This window comes from Oncorhynchus clarkii, chromosome 14 (assembly GCF_045791955.1).
Source record: "Oncorhynchus clarkii lewisi isolate Uvic-CL-2024 chromosome 14, UVic_Ocla_1.0, whole genome shotgun sequence".
NCBI classification, from domain to species: Eukaryota; Metazoa; Chordata; class Actinopteri; order Salmoniformes; family Salmonidae; genus Oncorhynchus; species Oncorhynchus clarkii.
The window spans coordinates 29,874,719-29,894,134 of record NC_092160.1 but is presented as its reverse complement, the minus strand read 5'-3'; the positions used below and the strand labels follow the sequence as shown (position 1 = coordinate 29,894,134).

General features: G+C 48.0%; 1 protein-coding gene across 2 annotated transcripts in view; it reads right to left on the bottom strand.

Moving 5' to 3' along the window:
- Positions 1-19,416, bottom strand: part of LOC139366060 (transcription factor COE1-A-like) — a 106,786-nt gene that overhangs the window by 56,979 nt on the left and 30,391 nt on the right. Inside the window, exons 7-10 of one of the 2 annotated variants that reach the window (XM_071103147.1) lie at positions 15,082-15,163; positions 14,781-14,934; positions 909-1,039; positions 407-533 (exon numbers count right to left, since the gene is read on the bottom strand). In XM_071103147.1, coding sequence (XP_070959248.1) covers positions 407-533; positions 909-1,039; positions 14,781-14,934; positions 15,082-15,163 — 494 coding nt within the window. The remainder of the gene's footprint in view (positions 1-406; positions 534-908; positions 1,040-14,780; positions 14,935-15,081; positions 15,164-19,416) is intronic. The other variant, XM_071103148.1, reaches the window with a different exon arrangement.

The window sequence follows — 19,416 nt, the reverse complement described above, 5'->3', positions numbered from 1 at the left end:
ATGTAGCATCCAGGCTTATTAAATGAAGGTGTATTTACCTGTGTATATGTAACATCCAGGCTTATTAAATTAAGGTGTATTTACCTGTGTATATGTAGCATCCAGGCTTATTAAATTAAGGTGTATTTACCTGTGTATATGTAGCATCCAGGCTTATTAAATTAAGGTGTATTTACCTGTGTATTAGTAGCATCCAGGCTTATTAAATTAAGGTGTATTTACCTGTGTATATGTAGCATCCAGGCTTATTAAATTAAGGTGTATTTACCTGTGTATATGTAGCATCCAGGCTTATTAAATTAAGGTGTATTTACCTGTGTATATGTAGCATCCAGGCTTATTAAATTAAGGTGTATTTACCTGTGTATATGTAGCATCCAGGCTTATTAAATTAAGGTGTATTTACCTGTGTATATGTAGCATCCAGGTGTGCCCTTGCAGAACTGTTTAGACTTGTATGACAGCGTGACCTCTACGACCCCGGGGATGTGTCTGGGGGGAGTCTGCACCCGGATGGCGTGGGCTGTGATCAGCTACAGAGGGCGACAGGGGACAAAAAACGTTTTTCTTGTTACATATGTATTTCACTTGTCAGACCCCATAACATGTTCTATATCAAAGTGAAAGAAATAGACGTATCAAGATTTACAAGAGCCATAGAAAATGTTCAGTTGACATGTAAGGTAGGATGAAGTTTATAAATGCACAGAAAACATCCTGATTGCCTTGGCTTTAGCTCAGAGGGCTAAGGCAGTCTTGAGCACCACGGACTCACTGTTTTTTTGTTTGATTCTCTGTCGGTTGCACACAGTCACACACACAGTCATACACACACACACACACACACACACACACACACACACACACACACACACACACACACACACACTGATAAATGTGCTACTGACCTCACTCCAGACTAGCATGGTACCAAATATGACCTGGAGTCCATCAAAGAAGTTTTCTCCTATGATAATGACTGTGGCCCCGCCTGTTGTCCAGCCCTCACTGGGGCTGATCGCCTTGATACAGGGGGTGGCTGTGGGAGGGAGGGAGGGAGCGGAGAGAGAGAGAGACGAAATGTAGTTTTAACGCAGAATCAGGAATACAAGGTACAGTACAGTTTCTCCATTCTGATTGTATGAAGAGAACAACTAAATTCTCCAATTCATAAGCAGGTCGGCTGTGAGGCGTAATACTGACCCCTGGATCTTATAATTACAGGCTTTACATTACTGGATCAGATTGGAGAAAAGAAGAGCAGTGGAATTACAAATGAATAAAGGCTTAATCTCCTCTACTTTACAGAGCCTCAGCTTGTCAGACATGATGTCATTCTCCAAAGCAGGGTAATCCACTTTACTACCGAATGACTTTCCCCCGTCTCTCTCCTGTCTCTCTCTTCACCCTCCTCTCTCTCCTCCTCCTTCATCTGCCTCTCACTCTCTTCATCTCACCTCCTCTTCATCCTGCAAGTCTTTTCATAGACACTGATGGTGTGTGTGCGTGCGTGCTTGTGTGTGTGTGTGTGTGTGTGTGTGGGTGTGGTTGTGGGTGTGGGTGTGTGTATGTCAACCATATGGTGAAACATGAATCCATGTGATAGGGATCATATTTGGGGTCCTCCTCTCTGCCATCTGTTGTGTTCGTTGCTCATTGTGAAAACAGATTTTTTTGATTTTTTTTGCAAATTTAAAGGAAATAAAAACAGAAATACCTTATTTACATAAGTACTCAGACCCTTTGCTATGAGACTTGTAATTGAGTTTCAGGTGCCTCCTGTTTCCATTGATCATCGTTTCTACAACTTCATTGGAGTCCACCTGTGGTAAATTAAATTGATTGGACATGATTTACAACGGCACACACCTGTCTGTATAATGTCCCAAAAGAGCAAAAAACAAGCCATGAGATCGAAAAAATTGTCCTTAGATCTCCGAGACAGAATAGTGTCGAGACACGGATCTAGGGAAGGGAAGGGGAGAAACTCCCCAAACTCCCCAAATAAAGGTGTGCCAAGCTTGTAGCTTCATACCCAGGAGGAAACGAGGCTGTGATCGCTGCCAAAGGTGCATCAAGAAAGTACTGAGTAAAGAGTCTGAATAATTATGTAAATGTCATATTTCTGTTTTATTTTGTTTATTTTTTAGTTAAAATGTCTAAAAAACAGTTTTCGCTTTGTCATTATTGGGTATTGTTTGTAGATTGATGAGGGAAAAAAACCTATTTAATCCATTTTAGAATAAGGCTGCATCCTAAAAAAAATGGAAAAAGCCAAGGGGTCTAAATACTATCTGAGGACACAGTATGTATGTGTGTGTTAACCTGGGAAAATCTTTGGGCGGAGAGAGAGAGAGAGATAGATAGCGGCTAGAGGATCAACCTAACCATGTCTCATAGGAAATAAGCTCAGCGTTGTCTTTAAGCTTCCTGGGGCCTCATAAGCACCACAGTCCTGCTTTGACACATGGTCTTCATAAGACACATTGGCAGTTCTAACAAGAGCTGGCCACTGGGGGAATACAGGATTCACTGCTGCTCTCTGCTCTCTCACTGAGAGTTAAGAATCTTAGAGGGAAAAAGGAGCAGGGGGAGAGGGGGTGAGAAGAAAGGAAAAGGAAGCGAGAAGGGAGAGAGATAAAAGAGAGAAGGGAGAGAGATAAAAGAGAGAAGGGAGAGAGATAAAAGAGAGAAGGGAGAGAGATAAAAGAGAGAAGGGAGAGAGAGAAGTGGGGATGAGAAGAGAGGAAAAGGAAGCGAGAAGGGAGAGAGATAAAAGAGAGAAAGGAGAGAGATAAAAGTGAAAAGGGAGAGAGAGAAGTGGGGATGAGAAGAGAGAGAAATAAAGTGTGGAAAGAGGGAGAGGAGAGGAAGTGATAGAGTTGAGGAGGGAGAAAAAATATATATAGAGAGACATATAGAAAAGAGTGAGAGAGGGGGAGAGACATGTAGAAAAGAGTCAGAGAGGGGGCGAGAGAGATATAGAAAAGAGTGAGAGTGGGGGTAGAGAGACATATAGAAAAGAGTGAGAGAGGGGGTAGAGAGACATATAGAAAAGAGTGAGAGAGGGGGTAGAGAGACATAGAAAAGAGTGAGAGAGGGGGCGAGAGAGACATATAGAAAAGAGTGAGCGAGGGGGTGAGAGAGACATAGAAAAGAGTGAGAGAGGGGGCGAGAGAGACATAGAAAAGAGTGAGAGAGGGGGCGAGAGAGACATTTAGAAAAGAGTGAGAGAGGGGGCGAGAGAGATATATAGAAAAGAGTGAGAGAGGGGGCGAGAGAGACATGGAAAAGAGTGAGAGAGGGGGGAGAGAGACATATAGAAAAGAGTGAGCGAGAGAGACATGTAGAAAAGAGTGAGAGAGGGGGCGAGAGAGACATATAGAAAAGAGTGAGAGAGGGGGCGAGAGAGACATATAGAAAAGAGTGAGAGAGGGGGCGAGAGAGACATATAGAAAAGAGTGAGCGAGGGGGTGAGAGAGACATAGAAAAGAGTGAGAGAGGGGGCGAGAGAGACATAGAAAAGAGTGAGAGAGGGGGCGAGAGAGACATATAGAAAAGAGTGAGAGAGGGGGCGAGAGAGACATATAGAAAAGAGTGAGAGAGGGGGCGAGAGAGACATGGAAAAGAGTGAGAGAGGGGGGAGAGAGACATATAGAAAAGAGTGAGCGAGAGAGACATGTAGAAAAGAGTGAGAGAGGGGGCGAGAGAGACATATAGAAAAGAGTGAGAGAGGGGGCGAGAGAGACATATAGAAAAGAGTGAGAGAGGGGGCGAGCGAGATATGGAATAGAGTGAGAGAGGGGGAGAGAGAGACATAGAAAAGAGTGAGAGAGGGGGCGAGAGAGATATAGAAAAGAGTGAGAGTGGGGGAAGAGACATAGAAAAGAGTGAGAGAGGGGGCGAGAGAGATATAGAAAAGAGTGAGAGAGGGGGGAGAGACATATAGAAAAGAGTGAGAGAGGGGGCGAGAGAGATATGGAATAGAGTGAGAGAGGGGGAGAGAGAGACATAGAAAAGAGTGAGAGAGGGGGCGAGAGAGATATAGAAAAGAGTGAGAGTGGGGGAAGAGACATAGAAAAGAGTGAGCGAGGGGGCAAGAGAGACATATAGAAAAGAGTGAGAGAGGGGGCGAGAGAGACATATAGAAAAGAGTCAGAGAGGGGGCGAGAGAGATATAGAAAAGAGTGAGAGTGGGGGTAGAGAGACATATAGAAAATAGTGAGAGAGGGGGTAGAGAGACATATAGAAAAGAGTGAGAGAGGGGGTAGAGAGACATATAGAAAAGAGTGAGAGAGGGGGGGGGGACATAGAAAAGAGTGAGCGAGGGGGCGAGAGAGACATATAGAAAAGAGTGAGAGAGGGGCGAGAGAGACATATAGAAAAGAGTGAGAGAGGGGGCGAGAGAGACATATAGAAAAGAGTGAGCGAGGGGGTGAGAGAGACATAGAAAAGAGTGAGAGAGGGGGCGAGAGAGACATAGAAAAGAGTGAGAGAGGGGGCGAGAGAGACATATAGAAAAGAGTGAGAGAGGGGGCGAGAGAGACATATAGAAAAGAGTGAGAGAGGGGCGAGAGAGACATGGAAAAGAGTGAGAGAGGGGGGAGAGAGACATATAGAAAAGAGTGAGAGAGGGGGTAGAGAGACATATAGAAAAGAGTGAGAGAGGGGGGGGAGACATAGAAAAGAGTGAGCGAGGGGGCGAGAGAGACATATAGAAAAGAGTGAGAGAGGGGGCGAGAGAGACATATAGAAAAGAGTGAGAGAGGGGGCGAGAGAGACATATAGAAAAGAGTGAGCGAGGGGGTGAGAGAGACATAGAAAAGAGTGAGAGAGGGGGCGAGAGAGACATAGAAAAGAGTGAGAGAGGGGGCGAGAGAGACATATAGAAAAGAGTGAGAGAGGGGGCGAGAGAGATATATAGAAAAGAGTGAGAGAGGGGGCGAGAGAGACATTTAAAAGAGTGAGAGAGGGGGGAGAGAGACATATAGAAAAGAGTGAGCGAGAGAGACATGTAGAAAAGAGTGAGAGAGGGGGCGAGAGAGACATATAGAAAAGAGTGAGAGAGGGGGCGAGAGAGACATATAGAAAAGAGTGAGAGAGGGGGCGAGAGAGACATATAGAAAAGAGTGAGCGAGGGGGTGAGAGAGACATAGAAAAGAGTGAGAGAGGGGGCGAGAGAGACATAGAAAAGAGTGAGAGAGGGGGCGAGAGAGACATATAGAAAAGAGTGAGAGAGGGGGCGAGAGAGACATATAGAAAAGAGTGAGAGAGGGGGCGAGAGAGACATGGAAAAGAGTGAGAGAGGGGGGAGAGAGACATATAGAAAAGAGTGAGCGAGAGAGACATGTAGAAAAGAGTGAGAGAGGGGGCGAGAGAGACATATAGAAAAGAGTGAGAGAGGGGGCGAGAGAGACATATAGAAAAGAGTGAGAGAGGGGGCGAGCGAGATATGGAATAGAGTGAGAGAGGGGGAGAGAGAGACATAGAAAAGAGTGAGAGAGGGGGCGAGAGAGATATAGAAAAGAGTGAGAGTGGGGGAAGAGACATAGAAAAGAGTGAGAGAGGGGGCGAGAGAGATATAGAAAAGAGTGAGAGAGGGGGGAGAGACATATAGAAAAGAGTGAGAGAGGGGGCGAGAGAGATATGGAATAGAGTGAGAGAGGGGGAGAGAGAGACATAGAAAAGAGTGAGAGAGGGGGCGAGAGAGATATAGAAAAGAGTGAGAGTGGGGGAAGAGACATAGAAAAGAGTGAGCGAGGGGGAAAGAGAGACATATAGAAAAGAGTGAGAGAGGGGGCGAGAGAGACATATAGAAAAGAGTCAGAGAGGGGGCGAGAGAGATATAGAAAAGAGTGAGAGTGGGGGTAGAGAGACATATAGAAAATAGTGAGAGAGGGGGTAGAGAGACATATAGAAAAGAGTGAGAGAGGGGGTAGAGAGACATATAGAAAAGAGTGAGAGAGGGGGGGGAGACATAGAAAAGAGTGAGCGAGGGGGCGAGAGAGACATATAGAAAAGAGTGAGAGAGGGGCGAGAGAGACATATAGAAAAGAGTGAGAGAGGGGGCGAGAGAGACATATAGAAAAGAGTGAGCGAGGGGGTGAGAGAGACATAGAAAAGAGTGAGAGAGGGGGCGAGAGAGACATAGAAAAGAGTGAGAGAGGGGGCGAGAGAGACATATAGAAAAGAGTGAGAGAGGGGGCGAGAGAGACATATAGAAAAGAGTGAGAGAGGGGCGAGAGAGACATGGAAAAGAGTGAGAGAGGGGGGAGAGAGACATATAGAAAAGAGTGAGCGAGAGAGACATGTAGAAAAGAGTGAGAGAGGGGGCGAGAGAGACATATAGAAAAGAGTGAGAGAGGGGGTGAGAGAGACATATAGAAAAGAGTGAGCGAGGGGGTGAGAGAGACATAGAAAAGAGTGAGAGAGGGGGCGAGAGAGACATAGAAAAGAGTGAGAGAGGGGGCGAGAGAGACATATAGAAAAGAGTGAGAGAGGGGGCGAGAGAGACATATAGAAAAGAGTGAGAGAGGGGGCGAGAGAGACATGGAAAAGAGTGAGAGAGGGGGGAGAGAGACATATAGAAAAGAGTGAGCGAGAGAGACATGTAGAAAAGAGTGAGAGAGGGGGCGAGAGAGACATATAGAAAAGAGTGAGAGAGGGGGCGAGAGAGACATATAGAAAAGAGTGAGAGAGGGGGCGAGAGAGATATGGAATAGAGTGAGAGAGGGGGAGAGAGAGACATAGAAAAGAGTGAGAGGGGGGCGAGAGAGACATGTAGAAAAGAGTGAGAGTGGGGGAAGAGACATAGAAAAGAGTGAGAGAGGGGGCGAGAGAGATATAGAAAAGAGTGAGAGAGGGGGGAGAGACATATAGAAAAGAGTGAGAGAGGGGGCGAGAGAGATATGGAATAGAGTGAGAGAGGGGGAGAGAGAGACATAGAAAAGAGTGAGAGAGGGGGCGAGAGAGATATAGAAAAAAGTGAGAGTGGGGGAAGAGACATAGAAAAGAGTGAGCGAGGGGGCGAGAGAGACATATAGAAAAGAGTGAGAGAGGGGGCGAGAGAGACATATAGAAAAGAGTCAGAGAGGGGGCGAGAGAGATATAGAAAAGAGTGAGAGTGGGGGTAGAGAGACATATAGAAAAGAATGAGAGAGGGGGTAGAGAGACATATAGAAAAGAGTGAGAGAGGGGGTAGAGAGACATATAGAAAAGAGTGAGAGAGGGGGGGGAGACATAGAAAAGAGTGAGCGAGGGGGCGAGAGAGACATATAGAAAAGAGTGAGAGAGGGGGCGAGAGAGACATATAGAAAAGAGTGAGAGAGGGGGCGAGAGAGACATATAGAAAAGAGTGAGCGAGGGGGTGAGAGAGACATAGAAAAGAGTGAGAGAGGGGGCGAGAGAGACATAGAAAAGAGTGAGAGAGGGGGCGAGAGAGATATAGAAAAGAGTGAGAGTGGGGGTAGAGAGACATATAGAAAAGAGTGAGAGAGGGGGTAGAGAGACATATAGAAAAGAGTGAGAGAGGGGGTAGAGAGACATATAGAAAAGAGTGAGAGAGGGGGGGAGACATAGAAAAGAGTGAGCGAGGGGGCGCGAGAGACATATAGAAAAGAGTGAGAGAGGGGGCGAGAGAGACATATAGAAAAGAGTGAGCGAGGGGGTGAGAGAGACATAGAAAAGAGTGAGAGAGGGGGCGAGAGAGACATAGAAAAGAGTGAGAGAGGGGGCGAGAGAGACATATAGAAAAGACTGAGAGAGGGGGCGAGAGAGACATATAGAAAAGAGTGAGAGAGGGGGCGAGAGAGACATGGAAAAGAGTGAGAGAGGGGGGAGAGAGACATATAGAAAAGAGTGAGCGAGAGAGACATGTAGAAAAGAGTGAGAGAGGGGGCGAGAGAGACATATAGAAAAGAGTGAGAGAGGGGGCGAGAGAGACATAGAAAAGAGTGAGAGAGGGGGCGAGCGAGATATGGAATAGAGTGAGAGAGGGGGAGAGAGAGACATAGAAAAGAGTGAGAGAGGGGGCGAGAGAGATATAGAAAAGAGTGAGAGTGGGGGAAGAGACATAGAAAAGAGTGAGAGAGGGGGTAGAGAGACATATAGAAAAGAGTGAGAGAGGGGGTAGAGAGACATATAGAAAAGAGTGAGAGAGGGGGGGAGACATAGAAAAGAGTGAGCGAGGGGGCGAGAGAGACATATAGAAAAGAGTGAGAGAGGGGGCGAGAGAGACATATAGAAAAGAGTGAGCGAGGGGGTGAGAGAGACATAGAAAAGAGTGAGAGAGGGGGCGAGAGAGACATATAGAAAAGAGTGAGAGAGGGGGCGAGAGAGACATATAGAAAAGAGTGAGAGAGGGGGCGAGCGAGATATGGAATAGAGTGAGAGAGGGGGAGAGAGAGACATAGAAAAGAGTGAGAGAGGGGGCGAGAGAGATATAGAAAAGAGTGAGAGTGGGGGAAGAGACATAGAAAAGAGTGAGAGAGGGGGCGAGAGAGATATAGAAAAGAGTGAGAGAGGGGGGAGAGACATATAGAAAAGAGTGAGAGAGGGGGCGAGAGAGATATGGAATAGAGTGAGAGAGGGGGAGAGAGAGACATAGAAAAGAGTGAGAGAGGGGGCGAGAGAGATATAGAAAAGAGTGAGAGTGGGGGAAGAGACATAGAAAAGAGTGAGCGAGGGGGCAAGAGAGACATATAGAAAAGAGTGAGAGAGGGGGCGAGAGAGACATATAGAAAAGAGTCAGAGAGGGGGCGAGAGAGATATAGAAAAGAGTGAGAGTGGGGGTAGAGAGACATATAGAAAATAGTGAGAGAGGGGGTAGAGAGACATATAGAAAAGAGTGAGAGAGGGGGTAGAGAGACATATAGAAAAGAGTGAGAGAGGGGGGGGAGACATAGAAAAGAGTGAGCGAGGGGGCGAGAGAGACATATAGAAAAGAGTGAGAGAGGGGCGAGAGAGACATATAGAAAAGAGTGAGAGAGGGGGCGAGAGAGACATATAGAAAAGAGTGAGCGAGGGGGTGAGAGAGACATAGAAAAGAGTGAGAGAGGGGGCGAGAGAGACATAGAAAAGAGTGAGAGAGGGGGCGAGAGAGACATATAGAAAAGAGTGAGAGAGGGGGCGAGAGAGACATATAGAAAAGAGTGAGAGAGGGGCGAGAGAGACATGGAAAAGAGTGAGAGAGGGGGGAGAGAGACATATAGAAAAGAGTGAGAGAGGGGGTAGAGAGACATATAGAAAAGAGTGAGAGAGGGGGGGGAGACATAGAAAAGAGTGAGCGAGGGGGCGAGAGAGACATATAGAAAAGAGTGAGAGAGGGGGCGAGAGAGACATATAGAAAAGAGTGAGAGAGGGGGCGAGAGAGACATATAGAAAAGAGTGAGCGAGGGGGTGAGAGAGACATAGAAAAGAGTGAGAGAGGGGGCGAGAGAGACATAGAAAAGAGTGAGAGAGGGGGCGAGAGAGACATATAGAAAAGAGTGAGAGAGGGGGCGAGAGAGATATATAGAAAAGAGTGAGAGAGGGGGCGAGAGAGACATGGAAAAGAGTGAGAGAGGGGGGAGAGAGACATATAGAAAAGAGTGAGCGAGAGAGACATGTAGAAAAGAGTGAGAGAGGGGGCGAGAGAGACATATAGAAAAGAGTGAGAGAGGGGGCGAGAGAGACATATAGAAAAGAGTGAGAGAGGGGGCGAGAGAGACATATAGAAAAGAGTGAGCGAGGGGGTGAGAGAGACATAGAAAAGAGTGAGAGAGGGGGCGAGAGAGACATAGAAAAGAGTGAGAGAGGGGGCGAGAGAGACATATAGAAAAGAGTGAGAGAGGGGGCGAGAGAGACATATAGAAAAGAGTGAGAGAGGGGGCGAGAGAGACATGGAAAAGAGTGAGAGAGGGGGGAGAGAGACATATAGAAAAGAGTGAGCGAGAGAGACATGTAGAAAAGAGTGAGAGAGGGGGCGAGAGAGACATATAGAAAAGAGTGAGAGAGGGGGCGAGCGAGATATGGAATAGAGTGAGAGAGGGGGAGAGAGAGACATAGAAAAGAGTGAGAGAGGGGGCGAGAGAGATATAGAAAAGAGTGAGAGTGGGGGAAGAGACATAGAAAAGAGTGAGAGAGGGGGCGAGAGAGATATAGAAAAGAGTGAGAGAGGGGGGAGAGACATATAGAAAAGAGTGAGAGAGGGGGCGAGAGAGATATGGAATAGAGTGAGAGAGGGGGAGAGAGAGACATAGAAAAGAGTGAGAGAGGGGGCGAGAGAGATATAGAAAAGAGTGAGAGTGGGGGAAGAGACATAGAAAAGAGTGAGCGAGGGGGAAAGAGAGACATATAGAAAAGAGTGAGAGAGGGGGCGAGAGAGACATATAGAAAAGAGTCAGAGAGGGGGCGAGAGAGATATAGAAAAGAGTGAGAGTGGGGGTAGAGAGACATATAGAAAATAGTGAGAGAGGGGGTAGAGAGACATATAGAAAAGAGTGAGAGAGGGGGTAGAGAGACATATAGAAAAGAGTGAGAGAGGGGGGGGAGACATAGAAAAGAGTGAGCGAGGGGGCGAGAGAGACATATAGAAAAGAGTGAGAGAGGGGCGAGAGAGACATATAGAAAAGAGTGAGAGAGGGGGCGAGAGAGACATATAGAAAAGAGTGAGCGAGGGGGTGAGAGAGACATAGAAAAGAGTGAGAGAGGGGGCGAGAGAGACATAGAAAAGAGTGAGAGAGGGGGCGAGAGAGACATATAGAAAAGAGTGAGCGAGGGGGTGAGAGAGACATAGAAAAGAGTGAGAGAGGGGGCGAGAGAGACATAGAAAAGAGTGAGAGAGGGGGCGAGAGAGACATATAGAAAAGAGTGAGAGAGGGGGCGAGAGAGACATATAGAAAAGAGTGAGAGAGGGGGCGAGAGAGACATGGAAAAGAGTGAGAGAGGGGGGAGAGAGACATATAGAAAAGAGTGAGCGAGAGAGACATGTAGAAAAGAGTGAGAGAGGGGGCGAGAGAGACATATAGAAAAGAGTGAGAGAGGGGGCGAGAGAGACATAGAAAAGAGTGAGAGAGGGGGCGAGCGAGATATGGAATAGAGTGAGAGAGGGGGAGAGAGAGACATAGAAAAGAGTGAGAGAGGGGGCGAGAGAGATATAGAAAAGAGTGAGAGTGGGGGAAGAGACATAGAAAAGAGTGAGAGAGGGGGCGAGAGAGATATAGAAAAGAGTGAGAGAGGGGGGAGAGACATATAGAAAAGAGTGAGAGAGGGGGCGAGAGAGATATGGAATAGAGTGGGAGAGGGGGAGAGAGAGACATAGAAAAGAGTGAGAGAGGGGGCGAGAGAGATATAGAAAAGAGTGAGAGTGGGGGAAGAGACATAGAAAAGAGTGAGCGAGGGGGCAAGAGAGACATATAGAAAAGAGTGAGAGAGGGGGCGAGAGAGACATATAGAAAAGAGTCCGAGAGGGGGCGAGAGAGATATAGAAAAGAGTGAGAGTGGGGGTAGAGAGACATATAGAAAATAGTGAGAGAGGGGGTAGAGAGACATATAGAAAAGAGTGAGAGAGGGGGTAGAGAGACATATAGAAAAGAGTGAGAGAGGGGGGGGAGACATAGAAAAGAGTGAGCGAGGGGGCGAGAGAGACATATAGAAAAGAGTGAGAGAGGGGCGAGAGAGACATATAGAAAAGAGTGAGAGAGGGGGCGAGAGAGACATATAGAAAAGAGTGAGCGAGGGGGTGAGAGAGACATAGAAAAGAGTGAGAGAGGGGGCGAGAGAGACATAGAAAAGAGTGAGAGAGGGGGCGAGAGAGACATATAGAAAAGAGTGAGAGAGGGGGCGAGAGAGACATATAGAAAAGAGTGAGAGAGGGGGCGAGAGAGACATGGAAAAGAGTGAGAGAGGGGGGAGAGAGACATATAGAAAAGAGTGAGCGAGAGAGACATGTAGAAAAGAGTGAGAGAGGGGGCGAGAGAGACATATAGAAAAGAGTGAGAGAGGGGGCGAGAGAGACATATAGAAAAGAGTGAGCGAGGGGGTGAGAGAGACATAGAAAAGAGTGAGAGAGGGGGCGAGAGAGACATAGAAAAGAGTGAGAGAGGGGGCGAGAGAGACATATAGAAAAGAGTGAGAGAGGGGGCGAGAGAGACATATAGAAAAGAGTGAGAGAGGGGGCGAGAGAGACATGGAAAAGAGTGAGAGAGGGGGGAGAGAGACATATAGAAAAGAGTGAGCGAGAGAGACATGTAGAAAAGAGTGAGAGAGGGGGCGAGAGAGACATATAGAAAAGAGTGAGAGAGGGGGCGAGAGAGACATATAGAAAAGAGTGAGAGAGGGGGCGAGAGAGATATGGAATAGAGTGAGAGAGGGGGAGAGAGAGACATAGAAAAGAGTGAGAGAGGGGGCGAGAGAGACATGTAGAAAAGAGTGAGAGTGGGGGAAGAGACATAGAAAAGAGTGAGAGAGGGGGCGAGAGAGATATAGAAAAGAGTGAGAGAGGGGGGAGAGACATATAGAAAAGAGTGAGAGAGGGGGCGAGAGAGATATGGAATAGAGTGAGAGAGGGGGAGAGAGAGACATAGAAAAGAGTGAGAGAGGGGGCGAGAGAGATATAGAAAAAAGTGAGAGTGGGGGAAGAGACATAGAAAAGAGTGAGCGAGGGGGCGAGAGAGACATATAGAAAAGAGTGAGAGAGGGGGCGAGAGAGACATATAGAAAAGAGTGAGAGAGGGGGCGAGAGAGATATAGAAAAGAGTGAGAGTGGGGGTAGAGAGACATATAGAAAAGAATGAGAGAGGGGGTAGAGAGACATATAGAAAAGAGTGAGAGAGGGGGCGAGAGAGATATAGAAAAGAGTGAGAGTGGGGGTAGAGAGACATATAGAAAAGAGTGAGAGAGGGGGTAGAGAGACATATAGAAAAGAGTGAGAGAGGGGGGGGGGAGACATAGAAAAGAGTGAGCGAGGGGGCGAGAGAGACATATAGAAAAGAGTGAGAGAGGGGGCGAGAGAGACATATAGAAAAGAGTGAGAGAGGGGGCGAGAGAGACATATAGAAAAGAGTGAGCGAGGGGGTGAGAGAGACATAGAAAAGAGTGAGAGAGGGGGCGAGAGAGACATAGAAAAGAGTGAGAGAGGGGGCGAGAGAGATATAGAAAAGAGTGAGAGTGGGGGTAGAGAGACATATAGAAAAGAGTGAGAGAGGGGGTAGAGAGACATATAGAAAAGAGTGAGAGAGGGGGGGAGACATAGAAAAGAGTGAGCGAGGGGGAGAGAGAGACATATAGAAAAGAGTGAGAGAGGGGGCGAGAGAGACATATAGAAAAGAGTGAGCGAGGGGGTGAGAGAGACATAGAAAAGAGTGAGAGAGGGGGCGAGAGAGACATAGAAAAGAGTGAGAGAGGGGGCGAGAGAGACATATAGAAAAGAGTGAGAGAGGGGGCGAGAGAGACATATAGAAAAGAGTGAGAGAGGGGGCGAGAGAGACATGGAAAAGAGTGAGAGAGGGGGGAGAGAGACATATAGAAAAGAGTGAGCGAGAGAGACATGTAGAAAAGAGTGAGAGAGGGGGCGAGAGAGACATATAGAAAAGAGTGAGAGAGGGGGCGAGAGAGACATAGAAAAGAGTGAGAGAGGGGGCGAGTGAGATATGGAATAGAGTGAGAGAGGGGAAGAGAGAGACATAGAAAAGAATGAGAGAGGGGGCGAGAGAGATATAGAAAGAGTGAGAGTGGGGGAAGAGACATAGAAAAGAGTGAGAGAGGGGGCGAGAGAGATATAGAAAAGAGTGAGAGAGGGGGGAGAGACATATAGAAAAGAGTGAGAGAGGGGGCGAGAGAGATATGGAATAGAGTGAGAGAGGGGGAGAGAGAGACATAGAAAAGAGTGAGAGAGGGGCCGAGAGAGATATAGAAAAGAGTGAGAGTGGGGGAAGAGACATAGAAAAGAGTGAGCGAGGGGGCGAGAGAGACATATAGAAAAGAGTGAGAGAGGGGGCGAGAGAGACATATAGAAAAGAGTCAGAGAGGGGGCGAGAGAGATATAGAAAAGAGTGAGAGTGGGGGTAGAGAGACATATAGAAAAGAGTGAGAGAGGGGGTAGAGAGACATATAGAAAAGAGTGAGAGAGGGGGTAGAGAGACATATAGAAAAGAGCGAGAGAGGGGGGGAGACATAGAAAAGAGTGAGCGAGGGGGCGAGAGAGACATATATAAAAGAGTGAGAGAGGGGGCGAGAGAGACATATAGAAAAGAGTGAGAGAGGGGGCGAGAGAGACATATAGAAAAGAGTGAGCGAGGGGGTGAGAGAGACATAGAAAAGAGTGAGAGAGGGGGCGAGAGAAACATAGAAAAGAGTGAGAGAGGGGGCGAGAGAGACATATAGAAAAGAGTGAGAGAGGGGGCGAGAGAGACATATAGAAAAGAGTGAGAGAGGGGGCGAGAGAGACATGGAAAAGAGTGAGAGAGGGGGGAGAGAGACATATAGAAAAGAGTGAGCGAGAGAGACATGTAGAAAAGAGTGCGAGAGGGGGCGAGAGAGACATATAGAAAAGAGTGAGAGAGGGGGCGAGAGAGACATATAGAAAAGAGTGAGAGAGGGGGCGAGAGAGATATGGAATAGAGTGAGAGAGGGGGAGAGAGAGACATAGAAAAGAGTGAGAGAGGGGGCGAGAGAGACATGTAGAAAAGAGTGAGAGTGGGGGAAGAGACATAGAAAAGACTGAGAGAGGGGGCGAGAGAGATATAGAAAAGAGTGAGAGAGGGGGGAGAGACATATAGAAAAGAGTGAGAGAGGGGGGGGACAGGAGTGTTTACCATGCTCCAGGTACGAGGGTGTTCCTTCTGAGGGGTCTATTCTCCTGGCCCGGCGACCGTGTTTAGAGTTGTTGTGGACAAAGATGTTGTCAGAGACAGAGAGGACATGACCGTCCACACTCACCGTGGTAGACACGACCACCTGGGACAGACAGGGACAGGAGACATAGAGGAAAAGGGGACAGACAAGGACACGTGAGACAGGACCTGAGAGCTCCCATCAAACAGCATTACCGTTGTGTCTAAAGAAATGATGTAAAATGAGGTTTTGCGGTTCTCTCTCTCCCACCTGAAAGCGCCTCATGTCTCGTGGGTTCCCTGCGTTCTTCAGACAGTTCTGGTTGCACTTCAGGAAGAACTTGAGGAAGAACCTGGAGAGAGAGGAGACAAGAAAACATTCTAACACTCATGCGTCATTGCAGCTTGGCTAGCTTGGTTAGCTTGGCTAGCTTGGCTAGCTTGGCTAGCTTGGCTAGCTTGGTTAGCTTGGCTAGCTTGGTTAGCTTGGCTAGCTTGGTTAGCTTGGCTAGCTTGGTTAGCTTGGCTAGCTTGGCTAGCTTGGTTAGCTTGGCTAGCTTGGTTAGCTTGGCTAGCTTGGTTAACTTGGCTAGCTTGGTTTGCTTGGTTAGCTTGGCTAGCCCTTGTGGTAAACCTGGAAGCAGATCTGCATGTAAGCCTTCCCTTGCCAGTACACAGGCTCTTCTTCACCAAGACTTCTGCCAGGTCTCCTTGTGGCAACACACGTTAACTGGGCGTCCCTGCGGCCTCTGGCTAACTCAGAAGGAGTTGCAGCTGCAGTGGTCCCCAAATGTGCAGGCCCACATTATGTGGACACGCCCTGGCATTGGCCAACCACTGCCCCACTGCTTCATGGGTAAGTCTGGGAAGACAACGGCTAGGGGAGCTCCCCATGAGACTAAAGCAACGTGCTGGCGACGTGTGACAGGTGGTCCTCTGACAGACTGGAGCTCCCCATGAGACTAAAGCAACGTGCTGGCGACGTGTGACAGGTGATCCTCTGACAGACTGGAGCTCCCCATGAGACTAAAGCAACGTGCTGGCGACGTCTGACAGGTGGTCCTCTGACAGACTGGAGCTCCCCATGAGACTAAAGCAATGTGCTGGCGACGTGTGACAGGTGATCCTCTGACAGACTGGAGCTCCCCATGAGACTAAAGCAACGTGCTGGCGACGTGTGACAGGTGATCCTCTGACAGACTGGAGCTCCCCATGAGACTAAAGCAACGTGCTGGCGACGTCTGACAGGTGGTCCTCTGACAGACTGGAGCTCCCCATGAGACTAAAGCAACGTGCTGGCGACGTCTGACAGGTGGTCCTCTGACAGACTGGAGCTCACCATGACACTAAAGCAACGTGCTGGTGACGTGTGACAGGTGATCCTCTGACAGACTGGAGCTCACCATGACACTAAAGCAACGTGCTGGTGACGTGTGACAGGTGATCCTCTGACAGACTGGAGCTCCCCATGAGACTAAAGCAACGTGCTGGCGACGTGTGACAGGTGGTCCTCTGACAGACTGGAGCTCCCCATGAGACTAAAGCAACGTGCTGGCGATGTGTGACAGGTGATCCTCTGACACACTGGAGCTCCCCATGAGACTAAAGCAATGTGCTGGCGACGTGTGACAGGTGATCCTCTGACACACTGGAGCTCCTGCAGCCTCCTGCAGCTGTGGGGAGGTGTTGGTCCTCTGCCAGACTGAAGCTCTTGCAGCCTCCTGCAGCTGTGGGGAGGTGCTGGTCCTATGCCAGACTGGAGCTCATGCAGCCTCCTGCAGCTGTGAGGAGGTGCTGGTCATCTTGGATTTTATTTTTGCCACCAGAGATCATTTTCCAACAGCAGAGAAGTGATGACAAGCACATCCCCCACGTCCCTAAAATGATTTCATCACGCAGGTGTCCACTAATGCTCTTCTGGGAGTTCCACCTAGATTTCCTGCACCATTAAATTCTTCTGGCGACATGATGCTTGGTAACGGGGGCAGGATTGAATAATCAGGAAGCTCCTAGCCAGGCCCCTGCACAGTAGCGGTACAGGGCTATTGGTCATCAGCAGCTGGGATTTGAGTGGCAGCTGCTCCAGACCCCTGTACGTCTGAGAATCCCATTTTAGGAACCACACTGCTCAACCCAGCTGGGGAAAATATTGCCCACTCTAACTCTCCTAGATAGTGCTACCGCACCTATCAGGACATTCCGTTTCAGCGGTTGACAGCGAATTAAGAAGAAATATGTCCCCTTACGACTATCAACATGGAACATAAGGACTCCTTTGGACTCGAGCCATGACGCCGCCAGGCCTGAAATGAAGGACTGCACTTATCGCAGCAGAGCTGAAGCAATATACCATCATCTCTGCTCTCAGTGAGACCAGACTCCTGGGTGAAGGGTCGCTCAGGGAGGAAAGAGAGGGCTACATCTTCTTCTGAAAGGAATACAGCCCCAGAAGGGCGATATCTGCATGGTGTGGGCGTTGCCTTGAAGAACTGCCTCCTGCCATATCTCACAGAAACACCAACTGGCATAAGCGAAAGACTAATGGAGTAATAGGAAAGCACAGCATTGGCCAATGAGATTGCTAATGGAGTAATAGGAAAGCACAGCATTGGCCAATGAGATTGCTAATGGAGTAATAGGAAAGCACAGCATTGGCCAATGAGATTGCTAATGGAGTAATAGGAAAGCACAGCATTGGCCAATGAGATTGCTAATGGAGTAATAGGAAAGCACAGCATTGGCCAATGAGATTGCTAATGGAGTAATAGGAAAGCACAGCATTGGCCAATGAGATTGCTACGCCTTTGTGCTGAAAATGAAGTCACCATCACAGACACCATGTTCCAAATGAAAAACAAATACAAAACTTCCTGGGAGCACCTTGATCAAAGTATTGGCACCTCATAGATTACATGATTGTCAAAGCTCAGAATGAAGGTTCGTCCAGCCATCCTTAACCAAGCTCAGAATGAAGATCCGTCCAGCCATCCTTAACCAAGCTCAGAATTAAGGTTCACCCAGCCATCCTTAACCAAGCTCAGAATGAAGGTTCGTCCAGCCATCCTTAACCAAGCTCAGAATGAAAGTTCACCCAGCCATCCTTAACCAAGCTCAGAATTAAGGTTCGTCCAGCCATCCTTAACCAAGCTCAGAATGAAGGTATACCCAGCCATCCTTAACCAAGCTCAGAATGAAGGTTCGTCCAGCCATCCTTAACCAAGCTCAGAATGAAGGTTCGCCCAGCCATCCTTAACCAAGCTCAGAATGAAGGTTCAACCAACCATCCTTAACCAAGCTCAGAATGAAGGTTTGTCCATCCATCCTTAACCAAGCTTAGAATGAAGGTTCACCCAGCCATCCTTAACCAAGCTCAGAATGAAGGTTCACCCAGCCATCCTTAACCAAGCTTAGAATGAAGGTTCACCCAGCCATCCTTAACCAAGCTCAGAATTAAGGTTCACCCAGCCATCCTGAACCATGTCGCTCTCTAGCAGAAAAACTAGAGAACATTTAGACTGTCCTGAAGTTCCAATTCACAACAAATAGTCCTCCCTAAACACATCAATCTCTGAGTCAGCAGCCCACTCCACTTTCCTAATGCACATGACCTAAAACAGAAGAATACTGGGCGTAAACCATTTTTCCCTTTTGGTTTCATTAAATAATAACATGTATCTCTCTCTCTTGTAATTACCAAAAGAAACACAAATGACTGTGGAAATGAATTTCTGCTAAATGAGATGTAGTAGTGTACTAAGTAGTGGATATGATACCTTTTTGGACACAAGCTAGGTGTTTCTCACTTTGCTCTACTCTGGGGTTAATAAAAAGATACAAAACCACTTCCCCCTGTCTGATACTGGACTGATGGAGCTGAGGGCTTGGAGTAGAGAGCGGATCTCTCTCGCTCTCTCTCACTCCTCTCTCTCTCGCCCCCCTTTCTCTCTCTCTCTCCACTCACCCCTCTCTCTCTCAGGCTCTTTCCCCCTCTCTCGCCCCCTCACTCTCCTTCTCTCTCTTTCTCCCTCTCTCGCCCCCCTTCCCCTCTCTCGCTTCCTTTCTCTCTCTCTCTCCATCTATCTCTCTCCCTCTCTCCAGGTATCGGCCACGCATCACAGACACTTCATCTAGGAGACTTGTTTCCGTGGTGACCCCTCAACCTGCCATACGCACACACACACACACACATTTGTAAGCCACTTGTTCCATCAGGCGAATGCTGTTAGAGTAGTCTGTAATGTTGCTCCCATCATGTCTATCTAAACTGACATGATTTATTCAACCACATCATCTCACTACACTGAAACATTCATCCTCTGGACACTCCCTGCATCATCTCTCCCTGAGTGTGTGTGTGTTTGTGTCTCTGTGTCTGTGTGTGGCAAGTCTAGTGGTTTTGCCTCATCGTACAATATTTCTCAGTACAAATAGACCCATGCGTGAGTTGTGGGTCAATGGGACTTCTCTGTTCTCCTACCTGCCCAGGGAGAGCCCTGCCTGGGGAAAAGGAGTCCTTGTCTCCTCCTGGGCTGGAGGTTCCAAAGACTCTTAGTTGTGTTGTGTCAGTAGCAGTAGTGTTGTGTCAGTAGCAGTAGTGGTGTGTCAG